At 60.0% G+C, this 27453-nt stretch overlaps 2 protein-coding genes across 5 annotated transcripts in view; one reads left to right on the top strand and one right to left on the bottom strand.

The window, feature by feature from the left end:
- Nucleotides 1–10454, top strand: part of IFT140 (intraflagellar transport 140) — a 59824-nt gene extending 49370 nt beyond the window's left edge. The window contains exons 22-32 of the mRNA XM_055562808.1: nt 228–418; nt 697–792; nt 1022–1154; nt 1305–1448; nt 1536–1664; nt 1739–1921; nt 2615–2821; nt 3002–3214; nt 3309–3475; nt 4458–4599; nt 9728–10454. Coding sequence (XP_055418783.1) covers nt 228–418; nt 697–792; nt 1022–1154; nt 1305–1448; nt 1536–1664; nt 1739–1921; nt 2615–2821; nt 3002–3214; nt 3309–3475; nt 4458–4599; nt 9728–9937 — 1815 coding nt within the window. The 3' untranslated portion in view covers nt 9938–10454. The remainder of the gene's footprint in view (nt 1–227; nt 419–696; nt 793–1021; nt 1155–1304; nt 1449–1535; nt 1665–1738; nt 1922–2614; nt 2822–3001; nt 3215–3308; nt 3476–4457; nt 4600–9727) is intronic.
- On the bottom strand, nt 10437–20919 carry TELO2 (telomere maintenance 2). Of its 4 annotated transcripts, none has more exons than XM_055562809.1 (21): nt 20562–20919; nt 19553–19888; nt 18772–19049; nt 17227–17295; nt 16940–17087; nt 16060–16162; nt 15870–15938; nt 15597–15738; nt 15371–15507; nt 14863–14942; nt 14568–14669; nt 14316–14404; nt 14136–14227; nt 13932–14048; nt 13753–13824; nt 12852–13016; nt 12460–12551; nt 11927–12026; nt 11716–11780; nt 11461–11576; nt 10437–10912 (listed from the first exon to the last, which is right to left on the bottom strand). In XM_055562809.1, the coding sequence occupies exons 2-21, from the start codon at nt 19885–19887 to the stop codon at nt 10806–10808; spliced, it is 2478 nt and encodes an 825-aa protein (XP_055418784.1). In that variant the 5' UTR covers nt 19888; nt 20562–20919; the 3' UTR covers nt 10437–10805. The 4 variants fall into 4 exon arrangements, with proteins under 4 accessions (XP_055418784.1, XP_055418785.1, XP_055418786.1 ...); XM_055562810.1 differs by having other exon boundaries at nt 20695–20919; XM_055562811.1 differs by having other exon boundaries at nt 20755–20919.
- Between the last annotated feature and the right edge of the window lie 6534 nt (nt 20920–27453).

Below are 27453 nucleotides of genomic sequence, written 5' to 3'. Positions count from 1 at the left end.
CTCGCGCGGGCCCACTTCCCGCCCGTGCGGGCTTATCTGGGTCGTTGGGTCACAGGGAGCAGAAAACCCCTTGGGCAAGCTGAGGCCATAACGAGGGGTGGGGTGAGGGAGTGGACACCCCCGGTTCTGGCAGGATCCATCAGCCCCTCGGTGATGGGGGTGTCAGACCCCAGCTGACAGGCTGGCCGCCCGCACCCCAGAGTGCCCGCACCCCCCTGTTCCCACAGGAGGACGCAGAGCAGCTCTACAGGAGGTGTGGGCGCTACGACCTCCTCAACCGCCTGCTGCAGGCCTCAGGCCAGTGGCAGAGGGCCATCGAGGTGGCCGAGCGCCACGACCGCATGCACCTGCGCACCACCTACTACAACTACGCCCGGCACCTGGAGGCCAGCGGGGACTGCAGCCTGGCCCTCAGCTAGTGAGCCGCCCCGAGGGTCTGAGGTTCTCCAGGGAGGGGCTGGGCCAGCACCGCTGCCGGGGGTGCCCAAGCCCTGTGGCTCTAGGGGGAGAGCCGGTCTTGGCCAGCTGTGTGCATGGGCCCCATCGGGCCTGGGCCCCCACCAGGCAGTGTGCTGGTGGGGCCCGCAGGCGGGAGCACGGCTGCAGAGCTGCAGGCGGGAGGCGAGACGTCATCCATTCTTGGATCCCCAGGGCTGAACCTGGCAGGGGTGAGTGATGCCGTCTCTCCTCCCGCAGCTACGAGAAGTCGGACACGCACCGCTTCGAGGTGCCGCGGATGCTGGTGGAGGACCTGCAGGCTCTGGGGCTGTACGTCAACAAGATGAAGGACAAGTGAGTGCCAGCCTGCGGGGCCTCCCACCGGAGCCTTCTGTGCGCCAGCATGGAGCGTCCCAGCCCCTCCAGGCTGGACCCCAGGAGGCCGGGCGGGGGCTTCCCCGGGACCTCACCCAGGAGGCGGGGCGGGGGCTTCCCGGGACCTCACCCAGGCTCGCCGCCTGGTGTCCCGTCTCCCGGCTGCTGTGGGCCGGGGCAGAGGGCCTGAGGAGGGGTGTGCCCGCAGGACGCTGTGGCGGTGGTGGGCCCAGTACCTGGAGAGCCAGGCCAAGATGGACGCGGCGCTGCACTGCTACGAGCTGGCCCAGGACTACTTCTCCCTGGTCCGCATCCACTGCTTCCAGGGCAACATCCAGCGGGTGGGTGCCCCGACCAACCAGGTTGGGTCGGGCCGGGGGACACGGGGTGGGAGTGCCAAGGGAGGGGGCTGGGTGCTCCGGGGGAGGGGGGCGGGGTCCCACTGCAGCGGGGCGGGCTGGACGTGAGGCCACCGTCCCTGGTGTCTGTAGGCCGCCGAGATAGCCAGCGAGACCGGGAACTGGGCGGCCTCCTACCACCTGGCCCGGCAGTACGAGAGCCAGAACGAGGTGCGGCAGGCCGTGCACTTCTACACGCGTGCCCAGGCCTTCAACAACGCCATCCGCCTGTGCAAGGTGGGCGCCTCTGCTTCCGCTCCAGGGTCCCATTCCAGGGGAGACCCTCCCAACCAGGCGGTCCCCACCACGTCTGTGCCCCCACAGGAGCACGGCCTGGACGACCAGCTCATGAACCTGGCCCTGCTGAGCTCCCCCGAGGACATGCTGGAGGCCGCACGCTACTACGAGGAGAGGGGCGAGCAGATGGACCGGGCCGTCATGCTGTACCACAAGGTGAGGCCGCCCCGCCCGGCCCAGCCCCTCCCGGCAGCACCCGGATGGCACACTCAGAGCCCTGCTGTCCACAGGCCGGCCACTTCTCCAAGGCCCTGGAGCTGGCCTTTGCCACCCAGCAGTTTGCAGCCCTGCAGCTGGTGGCAGAGGACCTGGATGAAAAGTCGGATCCCGCCCTCCTGGCCCGTTGCTCCGACTTCTTCCTGGAGCATGGTCAGTACGAGAAGGCTGTCGAGCTGCTGCTGGCCGCCAAGAAGGTAACGGCTACAGACATGGTCCTGCTCCCCAGGAGGGCCCGGCGGCTGTGCTGGGATTCAGGCCCCGCTGTGAGGGACTCGCCGCTCTTTCCCAGTGCGTGTACCATGCAAGTCCCGCCGCAGGGCTCCTGGGTGTGCAGCTCAGGGCCGTCCGCGGCGCCTCTCATCCCCAGGACTCTGTCCCCCTCAGGCCAGCATGCGCCCCCCTTTCTTGTCTCCCTGTGTCTGACAGCACACTCACACACAGGAGTGGTGTGCGCACAAGGCCCACAACAGCAGGCCTGCCATCCACATCTGGGCAGCACGCCTGCCAGGCTCCCTGTGCAGCCTCCGCAGGGGGTGTCCCCCCCCCCCAGGTCACACTGTGCTTTCTTCCCGAGAATCTTTCTCAAGTGAAAAATAGAAAATTTTTCTTGAATTTTTTTTCAAGAAAAAAGTAATTAAACCCCCTACTCTGAAAACTTGAATTAAGGAAGAAGATTGATCTGTGGTCTCTTTTTCCAAGACGAATATACCTTCCTTCCCAGCAGCGTTTCCTTGGCTCTTCTAGAGTGTCTGCAGGGAGAGATGGTCCCCTGCTGCCGCCTGGCCACGCTGCTCCCCCAACCCAGGGGTGGGGGTGGGGTCGGGGAAGCCCCCCTCCCGCCCGCCCACCTGACGCTGACCACCCTCCTCGGTGTCCGTGGCCCCCAGTATCAGGAGGCCCTGCAGCTGTGCCTGGAGCAGAACCTGACCATCACCGAGGAGATGGCCGAGAAGATGACGGTGCCCAAGGACTGCAAGGAGCTGTCCGAGGAGGCCCGGCGGGCGCTGCTGGAGCAGATCGCCAGCTGCTGCATGCGCCAGGGCAGCTACCACCTGGCTACCAAGAAGTACACGCAGGCAGGGGACAGGCTGAAGGTGAGCGTGGTCAGCTCCTGCTCGCGTCCCGCAGGGCGAGTTTCCCAGGCTGGGCTCCGGGGGCGCCCGCGAGGCCCTTGCAGCCTGAAGCTCCCTTGTCCTGAAGCCACACCTGTTGCATTGGGTGGGCGCTCCGTCCGTGTCCTCGGAAGGGCCCAGCCCGGCTCTCTCTCTGTCCAGGCCATGAGGGCGCTGCTCAAGTCCGGGGACACGGAGAAGATCGTGTTCTTTGCGGGCGTCTCGCGGCAGAAGGAGATCTACATCATGGCGGCTAACTACCTGCAGTCCCTGGACTGGCGGAAGGACCCCGAGGTCATGAAGAGCATCATCAGCTTCTACACCAAGGGCCGTGCGCTGGACCTGCTGGCCGGCTTCTACGACGCCTGCGCCCAGGTGCCACCGCGCTCCGCAGCGGGGCCTGGGGGTGGGGTGGGGGAGGCAGGGCGGGGCGCTGGCCCGGTGCCAGTCCTGATGCTGCCTTCTGCAGGTGGAGGTTGACGAGTACCAGAACTATGACAAGGCGCACGGGGCGCTGACCGAGGCCCACAAGTGCCTGTCCAAGGCCAAAGCCAGGAGCCCGCTGGACCAGGAGGCCAGGCTGGCGCAGCTGCAGAGCAGGATGACGCTGGTGAAGCGCTTCGTGCAGGCGCGCAGGTGCGGCCGTGGGGCTCGCCACGCCCACAGGGTGCCCTCCCCTGGGAGCTTGCTGCACAGTGGGCGCGGCACTAGCAGGCGTGCTCTGCGGCCCCAGGCACGGCGTCAGGGCCCCTCTGGTTCCCGCAGAACTGGGCCGGTTCTAGGAAGGTCGCTCCTGAGACAGCCCGAAACATCTGAGGGAGGCAGGTGTGCTCGGGGAGGCTGTACCTGCAGGGAGCCTGCGGCCTGCTCTGGTGCGCGGGAGCTCCAGCCCCTGGTTCCGGCACAGGCCCGGGGTGGAGGCCCGCTGTTTCCAGACCTGGACGTGTCCAGGATCCCAGTTCTTATTTACTGGCCACTCGTGCAGCACTTCCGAGACCCTCTTGTGGGCCCCGAGCTCAGCTTTTGACTAAATAGAAGCACTTTCCTTACCTGAGAGCAGGCTCTCCGAAGAGGAGCCCCAGGCTGTTCTGAAGCCGTTTACAGAGCTGGGCTCCTTGGAGGGCACTCCCGGCTCCGTGTGCAGGTTCAGGAACCTCGGGATGGCAGGAGGGAATGGGCACAGCCCTGGACAGGTGCCCGGACAGACAGTAGGGCGGGCCTGCGGGGCTTGCAGGGCCTCCTGGTGCCCCTCACCCACACTCACCAGGAACCGCCGAGCCCCTGGCACCACTGTGCTGGCCTTTCCCCGGGGGGCCCTGCGCGACCACCTCCCCGGTCAGCGCACTCTCTTCAGGCCCTTGGCCTCCGACCCAGGCCCCCAACCCCGGGCAGGGCCGGGTGTGGACAGGCCAGTGCCCTCCAGAGTCCAATGAGGCCCTGTGAGCGGCCAGCATGTTTTGTTAAATTACTGAATTTATGACATGACTCACCAACGAATTCATGGACCTCATGGGATTACCTTCACAAAAGCTGCGCCCTCCAGGCCGAAAGCCTGCCCTGACCCCTGACACGTAGCCCCTCACGGGGCTGGGGCTCAGGCTGTCCCTGCTCCCAGCAGGACCTACACGGAGGACCCCAAGGAGTCGGTCCGGCAGTGCCAGCTGCTCCTGGAGGAGCCGCACCTGGACAGCAGCGTCCGCGTGGGGGACGTCTACGGCTTCCTGGTGGAGCGCCACGTGCACTTGGGGGACCTGCAGACGGTGAGGCCTGGGCGGGGGCCGTGCCTGCAGGGTGCAGTGGGGCTTGGCTTCCCTGCGGCTCCGTGTTTTTTCAGTCGTTTAAAAAAATATTTATTTGGCTGTGCTGGGTCCTAGTTGAGGCATGTTGGATTTGGTTCCCTGGCCAGGGGTCGAACCCTGGCCCCCTGCATTGGGAGTGTGGAGTCAGTCGCTGGACCACCAGGAAAGTCCCCTCCTTTCCTACCTTTCTTATTTTGAAATACTTTAAAAATGGGAAGTTACAATAATAGAACCCCGATTACCCTTTACCAGATTGATGAGTTTTAAAATATCTTGTCATATTTATTTATTCACTTTATGTTTTAAGATTTATATTTTACACATAAAATGAGTATTTTCTGAGCCATTCAAGAGGCACAGAGTCCTTTCCTGCCCCCCACCCCTCAGTCTGCTTGTACTCGGGGTACCCAGCTCCTGGAGCTCCCGAGGGAATTTGTACAGTAAGATGGATGTCAGGTCCTTAGGTGCCGGATGGAGTGTGTAGGTGGACTTCTGGCCTCAGAGCGCTCTTTCTGGAAGGCTCTTGATCATTCAGTTTAATAGAACAGTTCTCAAGCATTTTGATCTTGGACCCCTTTACATTGGGAAAGTTACAACTCAAAGAGCTTTTGTTTATGTGGGTTATATCTACCAATACTTAACCATATTAGAAAATAATAAAGTTGTAAAATATTTGTTAATTTACTTAATCATGAAAAACCCACAATATGGTAACACAGATGACATTTTCATTTAAAATAACAGCAGTTTCCAAAACGAAGACCTTTATGAGAAAAGTAGCTTTGTTGTACATTTTTGCAAGTCTCTTTAATATCTGATTTCTGCATTCTATGTGGCAAAACAGGTTGTTTGAACTGAAATATAAGCCCTGTGATGAAGACCCAGCTCACACCAGCATGCAGGCGAGAAGGGGCAGGCCTTCCTGCACCCCGCCGGGTGTCCGTGGGTCTGTCTCCTCGCCACACTCCGCAGGTGGAGACCAGGCCTTGCTTTTCGTACTTGTTAGCTTAGAACCCGTTGGTCTGTCTTGGATCTTGTACACACACGTGATTTTATCACATCACAGTGGTCATTTGGAAAATACTGGTTCACTGGGTTGTGCAAACGTGAACACAGTTCATTACACATGGGAGAAATCCGCTGGCCGACGTCATAGGGCCCTCATCTGGAAAGTCCCAGTGCAGGACGGCTCACCACGGCCTCGATGCAGGCGGCTGCACGTGTATCTCACGGTGGTGGTCACGCCCCGTCTGCAGGCCCCCCTCCCCCACCAGCGCCCACGCTTACCCCCATCTCGAGGGGTCTGTCCTCTTATTGGTGAGCGTGGCCTGGACAAGCCCCCATTGGACCTGTGTGCTGCTGTGTCCTCTCCATCTGTGGGGGCCCCTTGCACCCCCCATCTGGACCCGTTTTGTGTGTGTGTATTGGCCCTGGCACAGCCGATCCCTTTTTCAGAATTTTTCCTGTTTGCACTGGCGCAGCTGCTTTGCTGTTGCTGCAGGTTGACCGAGACCAGGTTGACAGCCCTGCTATCGCTCCGTCTGCCCTTGTTCCCCCGGTAGGTCTGGACCGCCTCTCCTCCCTCCGTCTTGCGTGTGTCTTCTCTCCCTTTGGAGCGTAGTCGCTCCACACTGCTGCGTGGTGCCTGCTGTGCAGCGAAGCACACCAGCCATGCAGACACTCACATCCCTCCTTTGGGTTCCGCCCCTGCAGCCCCCGCAGCGCACCGCGCCCTCCCAGTCTCCTTACTGTGCGGCTCTCCTCTGCCTTCCTGTGTACGAGACATGTTTACCACACAGTCCTCCGCTCCCAGCTTAAATCCCGGTGTTTCTGTTGTATCGAGTCTTCTCTCTTTATTGTGGTTCGTATTTTCCTGCTGCTTTGCAGGCCTGGTGATTATTTATTGGATTCTAGACACTGTAACGGAGAAGGCAATGGCACCCCACTCCAGTACTCTTGCCTGCAAATCCCATGGACAGAGGAGCCTGGTGGGCTGCAGTCCATGGGGTTGTTAGGAGTCAAACACGACTGAGCGACTTCACTTTCACTTTTCACTTTCATGCATTGGAGAAGGAAATGGCGACCCACTCCAGTGTTCTTGCCTGGAGAATCCCAGGGACGGGGGAGCCTGGTGGGCTGCCGTCTTGGGGTTGCACAGAGTTGGACACGACTGAAGCGACTTAGCAGCAGCAGCAGCAGACACTGTAAATGTTTTAGGTTGTCGAGTGACGATATCTTTGTGTGTGTGTGTCTGTGTCCCTGTGTGTGTCTATTTTTTTTTACATTATTTATTTATCTTTGGTCGTGCTGGGTCTTTGCTACTGCGCCCAGGCTTTCTGTAGCTGCAGCAAACAGCAGCTACTCTCTGATAAGGTGCACAGGCTTCTCGTTGAAGAGCGCGGGCTCTAGGACGCGTGGGCCTCAGGCGTTGCGGTGCATGGGTGCTAGAGCACAGGCTCAATAGATGTGCTGCACAGGCTTAGCTGCCCTGTGGCTTGTGGGGTCTTCCCAGGCCAGTGATTGAACCCGTTCACTGGCACGTGCGTTCTCATCCACTGAGCCACGGAAGCCCTGCATGTGTGTTTAGACATCATTGAGCTTTCTTCTGAGATGAGAGTGTTACTTGGAAACAGTTTGATCCTTTTGAAACTGTATTTGGGAAAGCTATAATTTATTTTTCGTCCAAATATTTTTTTCTGCCGTATTCTTTTCAGCCCGTCTACACTGCATGCGGTGTCAGGGTCCAGCAGAGGCCGGGACCTGGGCTCCAGGGCTCCCTTGTTCCTCGCGTACCGGCTGCCATGTGGACACAGTTCTGGTTCCGGTTCTGGCTCTCTCAACCACAGGGTGTGGCTTCTGTGTGCCTCTCACGTCCCCTAGCGCCCGGGACTCGGGCCTCCCCAAGGCAGTGGTTACAAGAAGAACTCACCCGAGTGTGGGCCCCAGAGCGCCTGCCACGGTTGTTCTCTGGGGCAAGTGTGTCTGTGCAGTCTGTCCTTGCTGGTGGGAGGCTGACCTAAAGCGGGCTCAGCGGAAGCCTCTGTCCTCATCCTTTGGGTCTCCGTACTCTTGTGCAGACAGCAGAGCTCTGCCTGCCACATTTCCCCGTCATGTCCCCAAGGGCTGCACACAGACCTTGCTGCGTTCCAGAGCGCTGCCCGGCCCAGCCCCCGCAGCCAGTGACCTGAGGCCCCTTCCTTCCCAAGCGCTCACAAGCCCAGCATCGGCCAGTTGTTCCAGAAGTGTCGCCAGCGGGCCGTGCTGGCCTCGTGGGGCATGGCCCCAATTCCCAGGGAAGCTGAGCGTCCGCCCACGGCCCCAGCCTGAGGGTCTGCACTGTGAGCTCAGACTTCCTGGCCGGCTCGCCTGTGTCCTCTCAGCCCCTCCACTTCCAGCTCCGAGCCCTTCTGTTGTTGTGGAGACAGCTCTGAAGTGAACCGGTGTCCCCCTTTTAGGAGAACACAAGCTGGACGGCAGAGATGCTTAGACCTCTGAATCCTCAGTATCAGCGCACATTGCAAGCATTTCACCAAATTCTTTGCGGTCTCAAGCTTTGAAGCCTGTGGGATTTTTAAGCTCTTTTATTTACTTATTTGGCTGCGCCAGGTGCTCGTTGCAGCGCACGGAATCTTTGATGTCCTGACCAGGGATGAGCCCTGGCCCTGGCGGGCAGCGTCTCAGCCACTGGTCCACCGGGGGTCCCCTGAGGGAAACAGTAACTCCAAATTTAAAAAACCTGTAAATAGAGACAGGACAGGCCTGCGTGTCTCCTTCCGGGAGGAGGGCGGAGAAACCCTCCCTGCAGCTGGGTTGGGGGAGGAGGTCTCCCCCAGACGTCCCTCCCCTGTCATCACAGCCCCGCCCAGACCCCCAGCCCTCCCGGAGACGCTGCTGCCTTGCCCCTGTGTGCCGCCAAGTTCCCCCACCCCCCGCCCCCTCAAGTCCTTTCCTGCTTCCCACCCTCCCATCCACGTAGCAGCTCCCCAGCACGACCCCTGCAGCTGCCCAACCACCTCCCCCCTTGCTGGGCCAGGCCTCTCACCGCAGTGCCCACCAGCCCGGCCTGGGCCTCCTGTGCTCTGTCCTGTGCGCCCCAGCACGGCTCCTGGCCCACAGCCGGCACTCGGCAGACACGAGGGCCAGCCCTTGGTGCCCAACACCGCCTCCCCATCATTGGGGAGTCTGGGCACCTATACGCTGCACCCCTCGTCCCTCCAAATAGCCCAGCTTATCTCACAATCTTTGTTTATCTCTCTCAATTACATCTGAGATGACTGCTCTAGAATTGTATCATCTGTAAGAAATGCTTAGATGTGACCATCATTTCCTCATATAGTCAGAGTTCCTGGAAACTTTGTTCACATCCTGAATTGATTCTTAGCGAATCCACACAAGCCACGTGAGGCCCCTCATGCTTGCGTGTGACCCTCCCCGCGGGGGCGCAGGTGGAGCGGGTATAAGCATGTTCATCCTGCCTCAGACACCCACCCGAGCTCCTCGGTGGCCCCCATCCCCCCCAGATTCCCACTTGGCAGAACCAGAAGAGGCCCCATAGGAAACACCAGCCCCCAGCCAAAGACCACACACACACACACACACACACACACACACACACACGAGACTCACTAACCACAGGGCCGACTGACTGCACTAGACTGGACGCCTGGTCAAAACACACAAGAGAAGCCTTTTAAATTTATCTGGCTGCAGCAGCACGCACCGTGGCTCGCAGACCCTCGACGTGGCTTACGGCTCTGTAGTTGTGGCACGAGAGCAGGACAGACTGTGTGTGTGTAAATTATGCTGCCCACCACCCCAGTGAAGCGTGTGAACCCTTTCCCAGGGTCCCCCTGTGAGCGTCCAGGGTGGCCCACCCTCCAGGGCCATGGCCCCAGACACAAGATCCTGCTGTCGGGCTGCCCACAGGACTCCTCCCAGGGAAGGTCACAGCACCGGCCCCAGAGCCCCGGCCACCTCCACGCTTGGGAAGGTCACAAGGTCACCGGAGCCCCATCCTCCGCTGCCCACTCTGATCGTGGCTGGGCCTTCGTTCTGTGCACTGACTGTCTTGGCTGCCCTGTGTCCCCAGGCCTACAAGTACCTGGAGGAGATGCGGCAGCGGCTGCCTTCCGCCAACGTGTCCTACTACGTGAGCCAGCGCACCGTGGACGCCGTGCACCAGGGCTTGGGGCTCCCTCTGACCTGCGCGGCGCCCAAGTGCACGACGCAGCACAACAGCGTGGAGGAGCACAAGGAGGCAGACGAGGAGGTGGCCGAGGAGGTGGAGAGTGGGCCCTGAGCTGCAGCTGGGCTCTGGGACCTGCCCGGGACCCGCCCACCGCGGCCGGAGGGGAGCCCGACTTCCCTGTCGAGCTCAGTGCCCGAGACCATAGGCAGAGCTGCAGGAAGACATGCTGGCCTGTCTGGTGGGGGTGGCGGGGTGTCTCTAAGCCACCCCTCCGAGTCCCTGGCCCCTGCCGAGGTTTGTTTTAGCCCTTTTGCAGTAAAGGGAGTAGGTTTATTTTCCCCATGACGTTCCCCCTGAGTACAGGGTGTAAGAAACAGAGGTGTCGCCCGGCACCCACACAGGTTGCCTGGCAGCACGTCTGGCCGGTTCCTGCAGCACAGCCTGTCCTGACCACAGGCTGACGGCAGCTGGCACTGGCTGCAGCCGGAGGCTCTGTCCCTCCAGGCTGCGCCCCTTCCGTCACCAGCTCCCACTGTGAGGGGCTGTCAGGGGCTGCCTCACCCTCTCCCACCCTCAGCCCTGCGTCTCCTTGCTGAAATCCTCCAAATAAAGCCTATTTTCTCAAGGACCCATGTCCCCTTCGTGGCCCCATTTCGCGTCTCCCCATCTGGGCACCAGGGTCCCTGCCGGAGACAGAACCATCTACCCCTCTCTCATGCTTCCTTCCGGGGTTCTCAACGCCCCAGTCTGCAGTCTGCATGGGGGCCAGGCTGAGCCGCGGCTCCCCGCTCTTGCCCAGCAGCCATCCTGGAGCCCGAGTCCCAGAGCCGCAGCGGCTGTGTCCCAGTGCCAGGCCGTGGGGGACGGCGCCCAAGGCCCTGGTGGGCATCTGAGCCAAGCCGCAGGCACTCCGGCATGCAATAGGCGCCCTGCTCATCCAGCAACGTGCCTCCCGGGCTCAAGGGTCAGGGGTCGGGGCCTAAGGAGAGGAGAGTGGGAGGAGCCTGTCACGGAGCTTCTCCAGCAGCAGCAGCGCCTTCACCGCCAGCAGCCGGCAGTCCTCGTCTGCGTCCTGCTCCGCCACGTCTGTGAAGACGGAAAGGAACGTGCCACAGTGTCAGGGCGCCAGGCCCAGCCTGTGCGTCACCTGCTGGAAGCGGCCCAGACGCGGGGCACCTGGGCTGGGGGCCCGGCCCAGGAGGCGCCTCAGCCACTGCGCGACGACGGCTGGTAAACCAGCAGAGACCCGACAGGCTGACTGCAGGGGCTGGTGGCCTCGTGGGAGCAGGTGGGCAGAGAAAGGCCATCATCAGAACCCCCTGAGCCGCGAGCCCCGCGGGCGTACACAGGCACAGCGTGCTGAGGGCCGTGGCTCAAGTGCCCACAGGCAGAGGTCACACTGACCACAGGGGAATTTTTAAAAAGAACGTATGACCCGGGGACGGGGGGCAGGACACTGGTAACCTCACGGAGGGCGAACCTGTCCAGCCTGGATACAGGCACTGCCCCAACGTTCCCCACAGGGTGCCCTGAAGTGACTGATGGCACTGTGTCCCCGCCACCCACGAGCTGACGGCCCTTGGGCTGTGTCCACCCCCTCAGCCTCACCACCTCAGCCCTGGCCCGGTGCCCACCTGCCAGCCAGGACCGGGCCTCCAGAAGCTCGTCCGGCAGGTCTGCCAGCAGCCTCTCAGCCGGCACACTGAGAAGGACGGAGGAGACGGCGGACAGCAGGCCCTGGCGCACGTAGCTGCCAAGAAGACGGAGGCCGGGTTGGAGGAGATGCCGCGCGGTGCTGTCCACCCCAGCCCGGCCCGCCTGCCGCTGTCCAAGTCCCACAGGATCCGAGACCCCCCGACCCGACTGCCCTCAGCCCTGCAGCCACTCACGCGTCCCCGTGGAAACGAAGAGCCCACACGAACTCCAGCAGGGCCTTGCCCATGGGCACAGCCACCTGCAACAGGCACGGCAGTGGGCAGGGGTCCAGGTGCCAGCAGCCCCCACCACAAGGCCCATGAGGCCCAGCACGCCCGCCCCGAGGCAAGGCCAGCAGGGCCAGGAGGCCAGGGTGGGCTCCCCGGGGGCAGGTCAGGTACTCACCGCTGTGTTGACGGCCAGATACATCAGGGCCCCTAAGGTGTGGGCCAGTCTCCCGAGGACCAGCTGGTCATCTCCCAAAAGGTCAAAGGTCACCACAGGCCTACAGCACAGAACCCAGCAACGATGCCAGCCAGGCACTCAGGGCTGGCTCCCCGACCTCCTGGGCCACAGAGGAACCCCAGGCCTTGTCGGCCCTCCTCACCTCCTCACCCACGTGCTGCCCAGAGCCGTGAGGGGGAGGCAGTGGACAGATGCCCCGTCACTCTGCAGGGCCGCCTGGTCAAGCCCAGCCTGGGGCAGGAAGCCAGGACAGGAGGCACATGGGGGTGGCTGTGTTGAGACACCATGGAGGCTCTGGCCCAGCCCGGCCGTGAGCCCAGCGTCTGTGAGAGATGCCCTGACGCCCTATCATCACTTACGCTACGAACAACCACAGCCAAGGTCCTGATCCCGCTGAGCCCACCTCAGCCCCCAGCCTGGGAGTGTCCAGGGCTCCTGTTCCCCAAACCACGGGTTCTAGAAAACGCCCTCACCTGTCGAAACGCTGAAGGAGGGGGAAGAAGAAGTATCCAGCCACTGCGTTGAATTCATTGGGGCCAGCAGCTGCTGCCCGCCCCGTGGAGCCCTGCTAAACACACGTGCACTCAAGGCCCTGTGGACCCACGGGGACTCTCGGGAGGGCTGGGCACCCCCCACCCCAGTGAGGACGAGAATGTCTCCAGACATGGCCCCATGTCGCACCCAGCGGCTGACCGCTGCTGCTGAGCCTTGGGGCTGTTCTCCCAGCCTTAGAGCCCCTTCAGCCCAATGCCCTGCGGCCCTCGTCCACCACCGAAACCCTCCCTCCCCTTCCCGGGGCACAAGTGGGCACCACGCCCGCGGGGCAGAAGTCCTGCCCGGGAGGCCACGCCGGGGGCCAGCTGACCTTGCAGAACCTCCGGGTCTTGTGTCTGACGCGCTCCTCCACCACCACCTTCCAGGCCGGGACCGCGGCCCCACTGGCCTGGGAGCCGGGCCCCGGGGAGCCCCGTTGGGCGGCCCTCCCGAGGCGCCCAGGCCAGGACAGCTCCTGGGCGGCCAGGGCCAGGACCTAGAGGAGAGGAGACTGGGGCAGCCGCCGCCCTGCTGGGGAAGGACGACGATTTCCAAATTCAAGGTGGGGTGGGGCCGCGGAGGGCCCAGCGGTCCCTGCGGGGAGGTGCCAGGAGCCCCGCGGCAAGTCTGACCCCACAGGCGCACTTCACTTTGTGGGGGGCAGGTGGGCGCTCCCTGCTGAGGAGCCCACACCCCGGTCACTTCTCCCAAAGCCCACCCAGTCCCGCCATCCCTGTCTTGTGGACAAAGGGAAAGCGCCACCATCTCCAGCACCCCCAGAGCCTCCCCGTCCTCACAGACGGAGCTCTGCCCCGGGGAATATGGACTCCCTGCCCCTCCCGCCCATCTGTTTTCTAAGTCAGGTCATTTGCTGTCTGTCCTTTGGTGTCTGGCTTACTTCACTGAGCATCATGTCAGAATTTTCTTCCTGTTTAAGGCCAAGTCATGCTCCACTGGCTGAACATACCCCATTTTGCTTATCATAAAACTGAATTTACACCGTGTGCATCACAACTCAGTGAGGCCGTTATTTAACACAAAGGACGCAGCCCCCGAGGCCGTGCCCTGTCAAGAAAGCACCAGACAGGCGCTGGTCCCAGCCTCTCACGCCAGGGACAAGGAGCCAGGGAGGCCTCTGGTCCCTCCACGAAGATTCTGGCCAACGCCTGCCCCGTCAGCTCCACGCCCGCCAGTACCGCTCTGACTGGGGAGGGCAAGGCCTGGGCACTCACGTCCAGAATGTCCATGCGCTGCCGGAGGCTGTAGTTGAGGGCGTAGAACTGTACGGCCAGGTACTCCGCCACCTAGGCAGGGCGGGCGAGAGGCGGCTGAGGGCCACAACCCTGGAGGGGGCCCCTGCACAGCCCCCGCCAAGGGCACGACCCAGGCTCCACACAGAGCGGGGACTCACCCGTGCTGGGTCTGTGACTGTGACGGCCACCAGCGCCCTCTGGCGCAGCCCCTCAAACCCTGCCACGGCTGTCTTCTCCTCCAGGTGCAGCAGCACCTTGGCCAGCTCCAGGCTCACCTGCCCACGGGCTCAAGGGTCAAGGTGCACACCCTAAGCGGTCCCGCCCCTGCCCTCAGGGAGGCCAGGGCGCTCCCGCATGCTCACCTCCCGGGTGGCAGCCGGGCTCTTGAGAACTAGCCCTTCCAGGGCCCGCAGGGCCGCCTCCCAGCGCTCCCAGTCTTCAGATGTGGTCAGAGCTGCAGAGAGGCCCCCACGGCCCAAGTGAGGCGGGGTGGGTGGGCAGGCTGGGCAGGGGGCGGGGGACCCGGGACGCAGAGGACGCACCTTCCAGGCAGTCCCTCACGTACGCGGGCGTCTTGCTGCCCCTCTGCTCCCCGTCCCCTGACATGTCGTAGGGGACAAGCTCGTCATCACTGAGGAAGAGCACAGACACTCGGTCCCACCGGTCCTGGGCCCCTCAGAGCCTGTGGGCTGATTTCCCCACGGGAGGAGGACTCAAGGGACAGAGGGAGCCAGTGCCACAGGGCCCACATCCTACCACAGCCCTCACACCCTCCCTTGTGGGGACGCCCCTACCTGTCCAGCTCAGAGTCGGAGCCCTCCTGCCCAGCCTGGGGGCTGCCACAGTCCACCGTCTCTTGGTCAGGAGACTCCCCACTGACGGGAGCCACAGGCGGGCTTTGGAAACAAAAAAGGAAGCCTCAGGGCTGCCCTGCAAGACTCGTCCCAGAACCCAGCCTCCTGGGGAACGCTCGCTCCGCCCCGGCCTGCATCTCAGCTTCTGTCTCAGCCAGGACAAGTCAGGAGTAGCAGGTGGGAAGGAGCCGCCTGCCAGGCCCACCGTGCCCAGAGCTCCAAGTGGGACCCTCACCCTGCCTCTGAAGGGCCGTCAGCCGTGGGCCGGGGCGTGGCCAAGGCCAGCATCTCTTGGGTCAGTTCATCCTCTTCATACTACAACGGAGATGAGCTGGAGTCAGTGGGACAGGTGCAGCGGGGCAGCACCGTGGGGACGCCCTGAAGCCCCCATCACAGCTCAAGGTCTGCACAGCCGGCCAGCCAGCTGCCCCTCAAGAGCAACTAGGTCTCCCTCCGCAGAGGGTGGCACTGGGGGCTGGAGGGTCTAGGCGTCCCCAGGGACGGGGCAGATGCGGCCCCGTCTCCGAGGACATCCCAGAGGGCTCGGCGGATGGAAGGGCCTGAGAGTTCTATCCCGAGTCTCCTGGGGGCTCGTGCTCCCGCATCAGCATGGGGGCTGCACCTCCACCCCTCCCAGCTGTGCAGATATCAGGGGACACAGAGGATCCGCAGCCTGGACCCCAGTGGGCGGGCAGAGCGACTGGGGTGGGAATGACAGCGGCTCTGGGAGGGCCCTCGCTCACCTGGAACTTCAGGGGAGGCCCCTCAGGGTGCAGCTGGGCGCTGGCCACCTCGGCCACAATCATGCCCAGGCGGCGCACGGGCGGCAGGCTGCTGTCCAGGCGGTTCTTCACTCCCTCCATCAGGCTGGCCAGCAGCTCTGGAAGCACCAAGCCACACAGGCTGAGCTGGGGGTGGTTGGGGAGGTGCCGGGGTGGGGGATGGGGTGCCCCGCCGCTCACTGCTCACCCTCCCGGCTGGCCCGGAGCTCCGCCTCCCCCAGGTGCGTCAGGCAGATGAGTAAGGCCTTGCTGACATAGCGCTGCTGCTCCAGGGGTGCATGGCGGATGGCACTGCTGCTGCCCCACGTCTCCAGGAGCTCCTTCAGCGCCTGGCAGGTGGCGGGTCTAGTGTATCAGTCGCCCCACCCCCTCCTCACAGTGTCCCCACCAGCCCCCAGGAGGCTCCAGCCAGCGCCCTCCACCCCCAGCAGGAACACTCTCTGGGGGTCAGGTCCCTTACCTGCACGAGGAGCGGGCGCCGCTGGCTATCCATGGCCAGGTACCCCAGCAGGCTCTGCAGCATGGGCATCTGTGACACAGCCGAGCTCCCATCACCGTCTGCAGACAGACACCACCCAGCCGGCCAGGAAGCCCGGGGGCAGGAGGGTCCAGGGAGCCAAGCACAGTTCCCGCCCCACTGGCACCCTCACCGAGCAGCTGTACTGGAGGAACAGCAGCTTCTGCGTCATCACAAACTGGGCCTTCTTGCTCTTTGTCACCAGGTTCCCCAGCAGCCGCGAGAGGACCTCCGGCCTGTGAGGCGTGGCAGGGTGAGAGGGAAAAGCAGGACTCTGAATTCCCGGGATCCGTGCTGACCACTGGGAGGCCAGGGAGGTACCCCAGCCTCGGGTCGGTGCTGACCTCCCTCCTCCCAGTAACTGTGGAGACTAGGGAGCCCAGCGCTGGACACAGAGGACATCGCTCCCCGCCCCAACGGATCCAGGTGAAATGCTCCATCCATGCAGGGCAGCCAGCTTTCTCTGGGCAGGGCCAGGCACACAGCCCACTGGGCTCTGTAGCCGCAGCTGGGAGCAGCCATGGCAAGTAGGTCCACGACTGAGCGTGGCTATGCGCCGATAAAACTTCATTCGTAAAAGCACAGGGTGAGACGCAAAGGCTGTAGTTGGCAGACCCTGATCTAGACTGAGAGACCCCTGCTTCCTTCAAGTGAGAGACCAGCACTCTCTCCCATGGCTTCCGTGAGAGCCCCGGGCATGGCCACCAGGCAGGATGGAGCCACACGTCCAGCACCCTCCTGTAGGACTTCAGTTTTCTGAGCACAGGGACCTTCCAGTGCAGAGAAGAATGAAGTGCAGACAGGGGGGCCTGACTTGGCCACCCTGAGTGAGGAGGGATGGGCATTTGCAGGACCGAATTCCAAGCAAGGACCAGTCACCAGACGGAGGGGCCCCCACCAGGTGCCATGGCACTGACCACACAGAGACGGGCAGGCCAGGCACCCTCTGGATCTCCGCCACCCGCCCTCCTGGGAGAGGAGCATCTTCAGTAGGAAGATGCCTCGCTTCTTACCCTGGGGCGGCCTCCACGAGCCCCTTCAGCACAGCTTCCATGGCCCGGTCGGGCACACACTCCACCAGGCGCCAGCAGACCCGCTGCCAGAGGCAGTTGCTCTGGGTGAGCACTGTCAGCCGGGGCACCAGCACGCCCAGGATCTCCTCTGAGGGGAAGAAAAGGGGGCCCTGAGCCCGGGGGCCATAGGGAGTCCAGCCAAGCCCCACCCAGCAGGGCCAGGCCCAGGCGGGGGCACCGCCCCTCCCAGGACACATCGCAGCCTCTCCCACGGCAGGGACACTCACTCTGTCTCCCATGGATGCAGGCTTTGCCGAGGACCTGAGACAGAAAGGAGATGGAGCAGTCCAAGCCACCTGGGATGGAGGAGGAAGCAGTGAAGACACCACCTGTGTGCACCCGGCCTCGCAGGGACAGACCTGACTCCTGGCAGGGGGACCCCGTGTTGTAAAAACGCCAACACATTGTCTAACCCCAACCCCACCAGCATTGTTTCCAACTCAAAGAACCAATGAAAATAACATCAAAAAGCATCATGTTCACTTGCTTCATCGTCACGGTGATCCCACAAAGCAGGGACCATGTGGGGCGCTGGGAGAGACCACAGCTTCCCCGTAAGAGCCGCTTGGTCGGACCAAGCAGGAAACAGACAGCCCCCCGCATGACGGGAACACGGCATCTGCGATCTACAGACGGGCGTCAGGGATCCGGGCGGGAGTGCATTCAACCCGGCCACACGGTGGCGTGGTGGTGGGGCGGGGGGGCGGGGGAGGAGACGTGTTCCAGACACGTCAGCCCCAAGGACCCAACACTCAGGTCCATTCCTCTCAACAGACCCGTGAGGACCAGAGGCTGCTGCTCTGAACACCAGGTCAGCTGTGGACACAAGTCCGGGATCGCAGCTCACGCCAGAGGGAAAGTCAGACAGCAGGACAGGGGCCACTCTAAGCACTTTTGAGGTCAAGCTGGTGGCTGTGATACTAAACAGGGTGAGATGGTGACCGGGAAGTGGCCCAGAAAAGCAGCACCGGAGGCCAGAGCTGTGAAGGGGCGTGGCGGAGCCGTGAGGGGACGAGGCGGAGCTGTGAGGGGGCGGGGCATAGCTGGGTGGGCGGGGCGGAGCTGGGAAGGGGCGGGGTGAGCTGCTGGGAGGTCCTGAGCGAGGCTTAAGGTAATAGCATCACTCAGCTGCTCAGTTCAGACAAGACGGGAGGGGTAGGTGAGGGTCTCGGTCCAGGCCTGGGGCAGCGCAGGGGCCAGGCCACAGGGAAGGAGGGCCTCACTGTGGGGGGGGCCAATGCCCACCCCAACTCAGGCTGCTACGACCCCAGCTTCTACTGGCTCCCAGACCAGAGGACCACACTGATGGGGAAGCCAGGCTTCTGCTGCTCCAGAGAGGGTGAGAGGGACACTGCCCTCATTGCCCTGGGCACAGGACGCTCCCTCAGAGTTGGCCCCCAGCACTGCCCCCACCCGCCAGAGAACCGAGGTCCTCTACCCGCAATGACAGGGACACGGGCACCTCGGCCGGCAGCCACCTCAGATGGACCCTCTTCACATCACAGCTCTTTAGTTTCCAGACCTCAGACGTTCCCTTATTCTGAGTGGGGGGGCCAGACACACAAGCAAGGACTTCAGGGCCAGTTCCATCTCCAAGGCAAGCCGAGCCAGGCTGAAACTTCACAGGTGGGTTGCTGAGGCCCCAGACGGACCATAACATCCGACCTGCCTGTGGCACTGCCCAGAGGTGGAAGAGTCCCTGGAAGCCGGAGAGGGGGGGCATGATGGAGTGGACGCCGGGCTGAGGAGGCTGTCAGAAGAGGGGTCCTCACCTCGGAGAGAGTCCACCACTGCCTGCAGCACCCGCAGGACCTCCTCGCCCAGCAGAGGGAAGTAGTTCTGAGGGAAGAAGGCAGCCAGCGTCTCCCGCTGCAGACGGTTGCCCAGGTGATCGGGCAGGCCCACCACCCGGGTGAGAAGGGTCTCCTGGAGCAGGCGGGAGGCCGGCCCCGCCTGCTGCCCACACTGCCCCTCCATCACAGCGGCCATCCTGCCTGCACTCAGGAACCTGGCCAGCAACCGCGCCATCTTCATCAGACGGAAGCTGGGGCTGAACCGAGAGCAGGTGTGAGCAGCCTCGCTTCCTGAGCACTCTCCATACTTTGGGATCCCTGGACACGCCCCCTCCCATCCCGTGGCAAGGAGTCAGGGTAACCGGCATCCCCGCAGGGTGCTTGATGCCCAGGGAGGGGTTTTGCTGGGGCGCCTCACGCCGAGTTGGGAGCCACAGAGTGAAGGAAAGGGCTCCCCCCACCCAAGGATGGCCACACCCCACTGCCTGCTTAGACCACTTAAGCTCGGAGCCACCCCGCAGGCCCGCCTGGCCACCCGGGTGCAACCACTCCTGCAGTCCCTTCACCCACATGGCAGGACAGAGGGCCTGTCCATTGCAGAGATTAACGAAACCCTCTTTTAGTTCAGTGTTCTGACATGCACTGTTTTTACTTTCTCACTTCTCAGGATGCTGAATTCTCATGTAATTTGGAGAACCCACTGGCTCGAAATCCTCCAGATGTTACAAGTGACCCCATAATCAGACCCAGCCTCACTCACCTGGCAGCACCCTCAATGGACTCCATCAGCACCAGGAAGGCTTGGTCAGCTGGGCCCTCCAGGAAGAAGCTGGCCCACAGCTCCTCCAACTGGCCATCAGGCAGCAGGTCCAGCCAGTCGGGGCTCAGCTTGCCGACCAGACATCTGAGAATGGTGGAAAAGTGGGTCCTGCTAAACTCCTCCTGCTCCTCAGGGGGGGCTTGGGTCTCTGTTTCACCGAGGTACCGCCTCAGGGACCGCAGCGTGGAGATGATGTGGCCCCCATCCTCAGATGAAGAAAGGCTGTGAACAGCCTCCTGGACTGCCAGGCGGACAGCAGAGGCCACAGGATCCATCCTGGGGTTCACAGGAAAGGTGTGTGAGAAGTCCCAGGGGCCATCATCGTCCACGTGGGACTCAGTCTCAGATAAGGAAGCGTTTTTCACACTCTCAGGAAGCCCACCCTCAGGCCCCCCTGCTGGCACCCAGCAGTATCCTCCCCTCCCTTCAGCAGCTGTGGCTTTCTCCACCAAGAGCCGTTTCTTGGTCTGAGGCTCTGAAGTAGGGTACCCACGCCCCGGGAACCCGTGTCTGGGGACTCCTTTATATGTCACAACTGGGGGCTGCTACTTTTTTGCCCCTAGTTGCGTGGTGTAAGCCAGGGACGCTGGTAAACATCCCACATGTGGGGCGCAGGATAGCCCCACAACAGGGAAGAATCCACACCCAGATGTCAACGGTGCTGAGGCCGGGAGGCCCACCCGCGGTTCACCCTGCCAAGCCCCCTCCCTGCCCAGAAGCCATCAGTAGCATTACTGGTAGTGACGGTAGGGTCGGGCGCCCCTGCAGCACGAGCGCCATGAAGTCGGCACCAGTGCACCCAGACACTAGATCGGGACCCAAGGAGTGTCCCCCCGAGCCTGGGCCTCCCTGCTCGGCCCGGCCCACGCGGGCTCCCGCTCGCGGCGTGCAGAGCCGCCAGCGACCGCCCGGCTCGACGCCCGCGCCCCGGCGCGCGCCCTGAGCCCACCTAGTGGCGCAGCGGGCAGGGACCACGTGGGACCGGCGGGGTCCTCGGGGAGCCGGACGGGGCGTCGGGACGCGCGGGGGTCTCGGGGCAGAAGGGGCGTCAAGAAGGACCGGGATCGCCGGGAGGGGCGCACCCTCGGGCCCACCGAGTTGTAGTGGTGTGCCGCGGCCCCGCTCGCTCCGCCAATGCCCACCGTTCGCCGATTCGCCACGGCCCTCGAGGCCCGCTCAGCGCTCAGTTCGAGGCCCAACTCACGTGGCCACACAGCAAGGACTCTCGGGGCCTAAAGAGATGGCACTGAATATCTGAGCTCGGGGCGCGGGTTCCCGCAGGTTGCCCGTGACGAATCTGCCGCCAATCTGCGAGCCGGAAGAGGCGCAGGACGAGCGGCCGCATCTGCGCCTGCGCGGGCGCGGGGCGGGGCGTGCCCGAGTGGGCGGGGCTTCTGGTGGGCGGGGCGGTTTTTCTCTGGGCTGAGCCGCACGTGGCTCGGAAGGACCGTAGCTGCTTCGCGCCTGCGGGAGTTGATTCTGCCGCCGTGTGCGTCTTCCCGGAGTGACCTCCTCCCTCCCTCCCTCCCTTCGCCCAAGAGCTCCGTTTCTCTCCTGAGCCCACACGTTCGCGCCCCCACAAGCTCCTACTGAGCCCCGACCTCGTGTGCGGCCTTGCCGCCCGCCCTGAGGCAGGGCCCGGACTAGGAAGCAGTCGCAACGGGGGTGACTTCGGGTGCTGATGGGTATCCTGAGGCAGGGGCGGCAATATTCAGCACGGTAGCCACCAGCCACCGGGCCAGCTCCTTGGTCGCGCTGTCCACGTGTCAAGGGCTAGATGCACAGCACAGATACAGGACCTTCTGTCTTCCAGAACGTCCTATGGTGACTTGGGGAGCGGCCCGGGAAGTCCTTGCAAGATCTTCAGCCCAGAGGGTGTTGAGGGGAAACCTGGGAAACAGTTATAAATTCAACACACGTTAACTGAATGCCTGCTGCGCCAGCAGGCACTCTTGCAGGGCAGAGACTGAAGCAAAGTTTGTGTTCACACGTCAAGGAGACAATAAAGTACACGTACAATAGTTGTTGTTCAGCCGCTAAGTCGTGTCTGACTCTTTGCGACCCCATGGACTGCAGCATGCCAGGCTCCCCTGTCCTTCACTATCTCCCAGAGGTTGCTCAGATTCATGTCCATAGAGTCAATGATGGCAAACAACCATCTCATCCTCTGCTGCCCTCTTCTCCTTTTCCCTTCAATCTTTCCCAGCATCAGGGTCTTTTCCAATGAGTCAGTTCTTTGCATCAAGTGGCCAAAGTATTGCAGTTCTAGCTTCTGCATCAGTTCTTCTAATGAATATTGACTGGTTTGATCTCCTTGCAGTCCAAGGGACTCTGAAGAGTCTTCTCCAACACACTTTAAAAGCATTAATTCTTCAGTGCTCAGCTTTCTTAATAGTCTAACTCTCACATCCATACATGACTACCATAGCTTTGACTACAACAACATTTGTCGGCAAAGTAATGTCTCTGCTTTTTAATATGCTGTCTAGGTTGGTCATGGCTTTTCTTCCAAGGAGCAAACGTCTTTTAATTTCATGGCTGCAGTCACCATCTGCAGTGATTTTGGAGCCCAAGAAAATAAAGTCTCTCACTTTTTCCGTTGTTTCCCCATCTATTTGCCATGAAGTGATGAGACCAGATGCCATGATCTTAGTTTTCTAAATGTTGAGTTTTTGTTTTTTCTGAGTCTAGATCAAATATTTTAAAATTAATTTATTTTTTAATTGAAGGATAATTGCTTTAAAGAATTATGTTGTTTTCTGTCAAACCTCAGTATGAATCAGCCATAGGTATACATATACTCCCTCCCTTTCGAACCTCCCTCCCCATCCCACCTCTCTAGGTTGGTACAGAGCCCCTGTTTGAGTTTTCTGAGCCATAGAGCAAATTCCCATGGGCTATCATGGAACAACAGACTGGTCCAAATAGGAAAAGGAGTACGTCAAGGCTGTATATTATCACCCTGCTTATTTAACTTATATACAGAGTACATCATGAGAAACGCTGGGCTGGAAGAGGCACAAGCTGGAATCAAGATTGCCGGGAGAAATATCAATAACCTCAGATATGCAGATGACACCACCCTTATGGCAGAAAGTGAAGAAGAACTAAAAAGCCTCTTGATGAAGGTGAAAGTGGAGAGTGAAAAAGTTGGCTTAAAGGTCAACATTCAGAAAACGAAGATCATGGCATCCAGTCCCATCACTTCATGGGAAATAGATGGGGAAACAGTGGAAACAGTGTCAGACTTTATTTTGGGGGGCTCCAAAAATCACTGCAGATGGTGACTGCAGCCATGAAATTAGAAGACGCTTACTCCTTGGAAGGAAAGTTATGACCAACCTAGATAGCATATTGAAAAGCAGAGACATTACTTTGCCAACAAAGGTCCGTCTGGTCAAGGCTATGGTTTTTCCTGTGGTCATGTATGGATGTGAGAGTTGGACTGCGAAGAAGGCTGAGCGCCGAAGAATTGATGCTTTTGAACTGTGGTGTTGGAGAAGACTCTTGAGAGTCCCTTGGACTGCAAGGAGATCCAACCAGTCCATTCTGAAGGAGATCAGTCCTGGGATTTCTTTGGAGGGAATGATACTAAAGCTGAAACTCCAGTACTTTGGCCACCTCATGTGAAGAGTTGACTCATTGGAAAAGACTCTGATGCTGGAGGGATTGGGGGCAGGAGGAGAAGGGGATGACAGAGGATGAGATGGCTGGATGGCATCACTGACTCGATGGATGTGAGTCTGGGTGAACTCTGGGAGTTGGTGATGGACAGGGAGGCCTGGCATGCTGTGACTCACGGGATCGCAAAGAGTCAGACACGACTGAGCGACTGAACTGAACTGAACGTAAGTTTCCATGTTACTCTTTCCATACATGAATGTTGAGTTTTAAGCCAACTTTTTCACTTTGCTCTTACACTTTCAAGAGGGGTCCACCCAGGGTGCAGTTAGGAGAGTGTACAGTAGAGGGCAACCGCGGATGCAGAAAGCCCAAAGAGACAGCCGGTAGGAGAATAGCCAGGGGTCAGGTGATGAAAAGGGGCTCACCTCGGGGAGACCAGATGGGTTGGATGTGGGTGCGAAGGAGGAAGGAGGAGAGGATGCTGCCTTGCTGGCACTCTCCGCCACTTCCTCGCAGGCGGCTTCTGAACTACAGCTCTCACTTCTGGCTCCTACAGCTGCTTCCTTCTCCCTCTATCCCCACGTTTTTCTGAATCCTGTCACTCAGTAACATCTCAAGAGACTGGGCACAGAGGATACATTTCTTAACCCTTTGCATATCTGAAAAAATGACTTTATTCTTTGCTCCAGGTGGATTCACATTTGAGCTATTAATAGATACACAATTCATTAGTATTATTCTCTAACCATCTGAGCTAAGTGGCCACTCCAACTGCTGTTTTGCCCAAGATTTTTTACATTCTGTGATGCTGCTCAGGCTTTTTCTAGCTGCCTCGAGCAGGGGCTACTCTGTTGCACTGTGCAGGCTTCTCACTGTGGTGGCTCCTCTCATTGCGGAGCACAGGCCCTGGGGGGCTGGTTTTGGTAGTTGCACCTCTCGGGCTCTAGAGTCCTGGCTCAGTAGTTGCTCAGGGCATGTGGGATCTTCCCGGACCAGGGATCGAATGGTGTCCCTTGAATTGCGAGATGGATTCTTAACCACTGGACCACCAGGGAAGCCGTGCTCAGTTTTAAATGAAAATCATTTCATTCAGAGTCATCAAGTTTTGTCCCCTGTCTTTGGCAGCCAGCCTTGCTGCTGAGGTGGCCAACAGGCCTCTGGGGAAAGCCTCAATCCACAGGTGACCAAGTTTTTTCTCTGGACACTTAGCATCTTCTCATCTGTGGTGTCTGACACTTCAAGATGAGCCTTGTAGTTGTCCCTTGGCCTGGGGCTCTCTGCCACGAGGTCTTCAAGTGATGGATGCCTTTGTCTGCAGCACCTTCACAGATTATCTTCCTAGTAATTCCTTCCCTTCTTTCCTGTAGTCTCATACGCCATAGTGTCTTTTCACTGGACTGAGATCAATCCAGTGTTTGGCTCTTCTTTTCTAACTCTTTGCCTTTTTGCCTACTTTCTGACCAACTGCTTTAACTTTGCCTTTTAATTTTTCTATTCTACTTATATATTTATTTGCATTTTACTTTATTCTTTGTATTTTGGAAAATTGTGCTTTTCATTTCCAGGAGCAGCTTCGTCCTTTCTGATTATTCCTTTTTCCACAGCATCCATTTCTTGCCTTGTGGACACAAAGCTTTTCTTGCCTTTCTGAAGGTGTTCTTTAGATTGCTTTTGAGCCTTTCCTTGGCCCTCTGCATCGTCTCCTGGTTCCTCTTCTGTTTGGGCAGATTTCTGTCTACCCTGTGGATGGAAGTTGGTTTGGTGGGGTGCAGGAAGCTCTTGCCCATGATGTTAGTAAGAGCGGGTTTTCTGCCTGGACTGAAGAAGCTCCCTTCTTCCTCCTGCCTGGGGGCAGGAGCCTGGAGGAGGTGCCTGGGGAAGGTCCCTGTCTGCTGCCTTCCAGAAGCTGGCAGAACCCTCAGACTCCCAGTCCAATAGGTAGATGTTTACTTCAATAACATGTTGTTAGTTTCACCCTTAAAATGAGTGAATTTTGTGATTTATGTTTTTTTCCACCCTTTTTTTTTTTTAAAGAACAGATGATGAAAGTGAGTCAAAGGAAAACCCCTGTTTCTGCCTGGGGGCCCACAAACCAGAGTCTTTCTCCAAGGTGACACTGTCCAATCAAACAATGACATGAGCTCCATATTTAATTTTAAATATTTTCGTAGTCTTACTAAAAAGTAGAAACAGTTGAAATTAATTTTTAAAACATTTTATTTAACCCAGTGCATCCAAAATATTATTACCATTTCTACATATGCTGCTGCTACTGCTGCTAAGTCACTTCAGTCATGTCCAACTCTGTGTGACCCCATAGATGGCAGCCCACCAGGCTCCCCTGTCCCTGGGATTCTCCAGGCAAGAACACTGGAGTGGGTTGCCATTTCCTTCTCCAATGCATGAAAGTGAAAAGTGAAAGGGAAGTCGCTCAGTCGTGTTCAACTCTTCGCCGTCCCATGGACTGCAGCCTACCAGGCTCCTCCGTCCATGGGATTTTCCAGGCAAGAGTACTGGAGTGGGGTGGCATCGCCTTCATAATCATACATAAAATCTGATGATTGAGGAAGTATTTCTCATTCCTTTTTTATACTAAATTCTGGGATCCAGTGCACATTTTATACTTGCAGCGGATCTCCACCCAGGCTAGCCTCATGGGACGGGCTCAACACTCCCACGCAGCTGGGGCTCTGGGATTGGACATTGTGGCTTCAGAGAACCAGCTGACCATGTCCTGGGCAGCTGGGCTGGTGGGCAGGAGCAGCCACCCAGTGCAGCAGGTCAGGGAGGAGGCAGGGGGCTGGCAACTCTGTATTCAGACTGACATGAGTCTCTTCTCTCCAGCCTGCACATCGCCCCAGCCCCACACCATCCCTGGACAGCCCCCAACCCCTCAAACCTCCCTGTAATGGACTGAATGGTGGCCGCCAAGAAACACATCCAAGTCCTAACCCCTGTGTTTATAAATGTGAACGTTTTTGGAAAAAGGCTCTTTGTAGATGTAACCAAGTTTCAGATCTCGAGATAGATCACCCTGGATTATCTGGGTGGGCCCTAGATCCAATGACTGGTGTCCTTGTTGGACAGAAGAGGAGAGACATGCAGGGGAGAAGGCCTTGTGAAGACGGAGCCGGGGCTGGGGTGAGGCTGCCCCAGGAGCGCCCGGGGGATCCTCCCTGAGAGCCTTTGGATCCAGGGTGGTCCTGCTGACCCTCCACCTCAGACTTCCGGCCGCCAGAGCCAGAGGAGAATGAACTCCTGTGCCCGCTCCCTGGGGTGGTCATGGGGTACAGCAGCCCCAGGACGCAGACCCACTCCCTGCCTGCCCGGGTCCCCTCTGCCCCTTCCTCTGCTCCCCAGGGCAGCTGCTGCATCTCCTCTCTTTGCCCTGTGGCTCCTCCAGGCTGTGTCCCTTGGCCGCCATCAGAGTGACCCTGGGGAAAGAAAGGAGAGCAGTCTCTGTGCCCTGGTACCTTGTTCACCTGGAACTCTCAGCCTTGACCGTGGTTTTCTCCTACTCCCCTCACTGGGTCAACACTGGCCACGGACCTGGCCCTGGAATGAGGTCTCTGCCCCCCGTTCACTTACGCAGGCAGCCTGTGTTCATCCCCTGCGGTTGCTGTAACCAATGACCACAAACGGAGGAGCTTAAAACAACAGCCATGCTTTCCCTGGCAGCCCTGGAGGCTGGAAGTTGGAGATCAGGGTGTTGGCACGACCATGTTCCCCCCGAAGGCTCCTGGGAGGATTCTCGCCCCCCGCCCCCAGCTTCTTGTGTTCCTGAGGCAGCTCCACCCCAACTTTGGCCTCCGTGTCACACGGCCCTCTCCCCTGCGTGTCACCTGTCTCAGGACACTTATCCCTGGACTTGGGACTCATACGGATGATCCAAGATGAACTCATCTCAAGAGCCTTAATTGTATTTGCAAAGACCCTTTTCCCAAATAAGCTCCCATTTGCAGGCACCAGGGTTAGCCTGGGACCTACCACTCAGCCCACTTCATAGCCCGAGGCCTGAGATGAGTTAACGCGGCTCCCAATTCTGTTTCCATTGCCTCCTCCAAGGGCGAGGGAGGGGCCTCATGGATCCGGATCTGCTGTGCATGGTCAGCAGGCTGGGCCCACTGCAGACAGCTCTAAGGAGCCCCTGCCCCCGCCAGGGTCCCTGTGCAGCTTCCACTCCTCTGGTGGGAACACGAGTCTGTATGCTCCTGCTA

The sequence above is a fragment of the Bubalus kerabau genome, chromosome 23 (assembly GCF_029407905.1).
Source record: "Bubalus kerabau isolate K-KA32 ecotype Philippines breed swamp buffalo chromosome 23, PCC_UOA_SB_1v2, whole genome shotgun sequence".
NCBI classification, from domain to species: Eukaryota; Metazoa; Chordata; class Mammalia; order Artiodactyla; family Bovidae; genus Bubalus; species Bubalus kerabau.
This window is presented reverse-complemented; position numbering and strand designations above follow the sequence as displayed.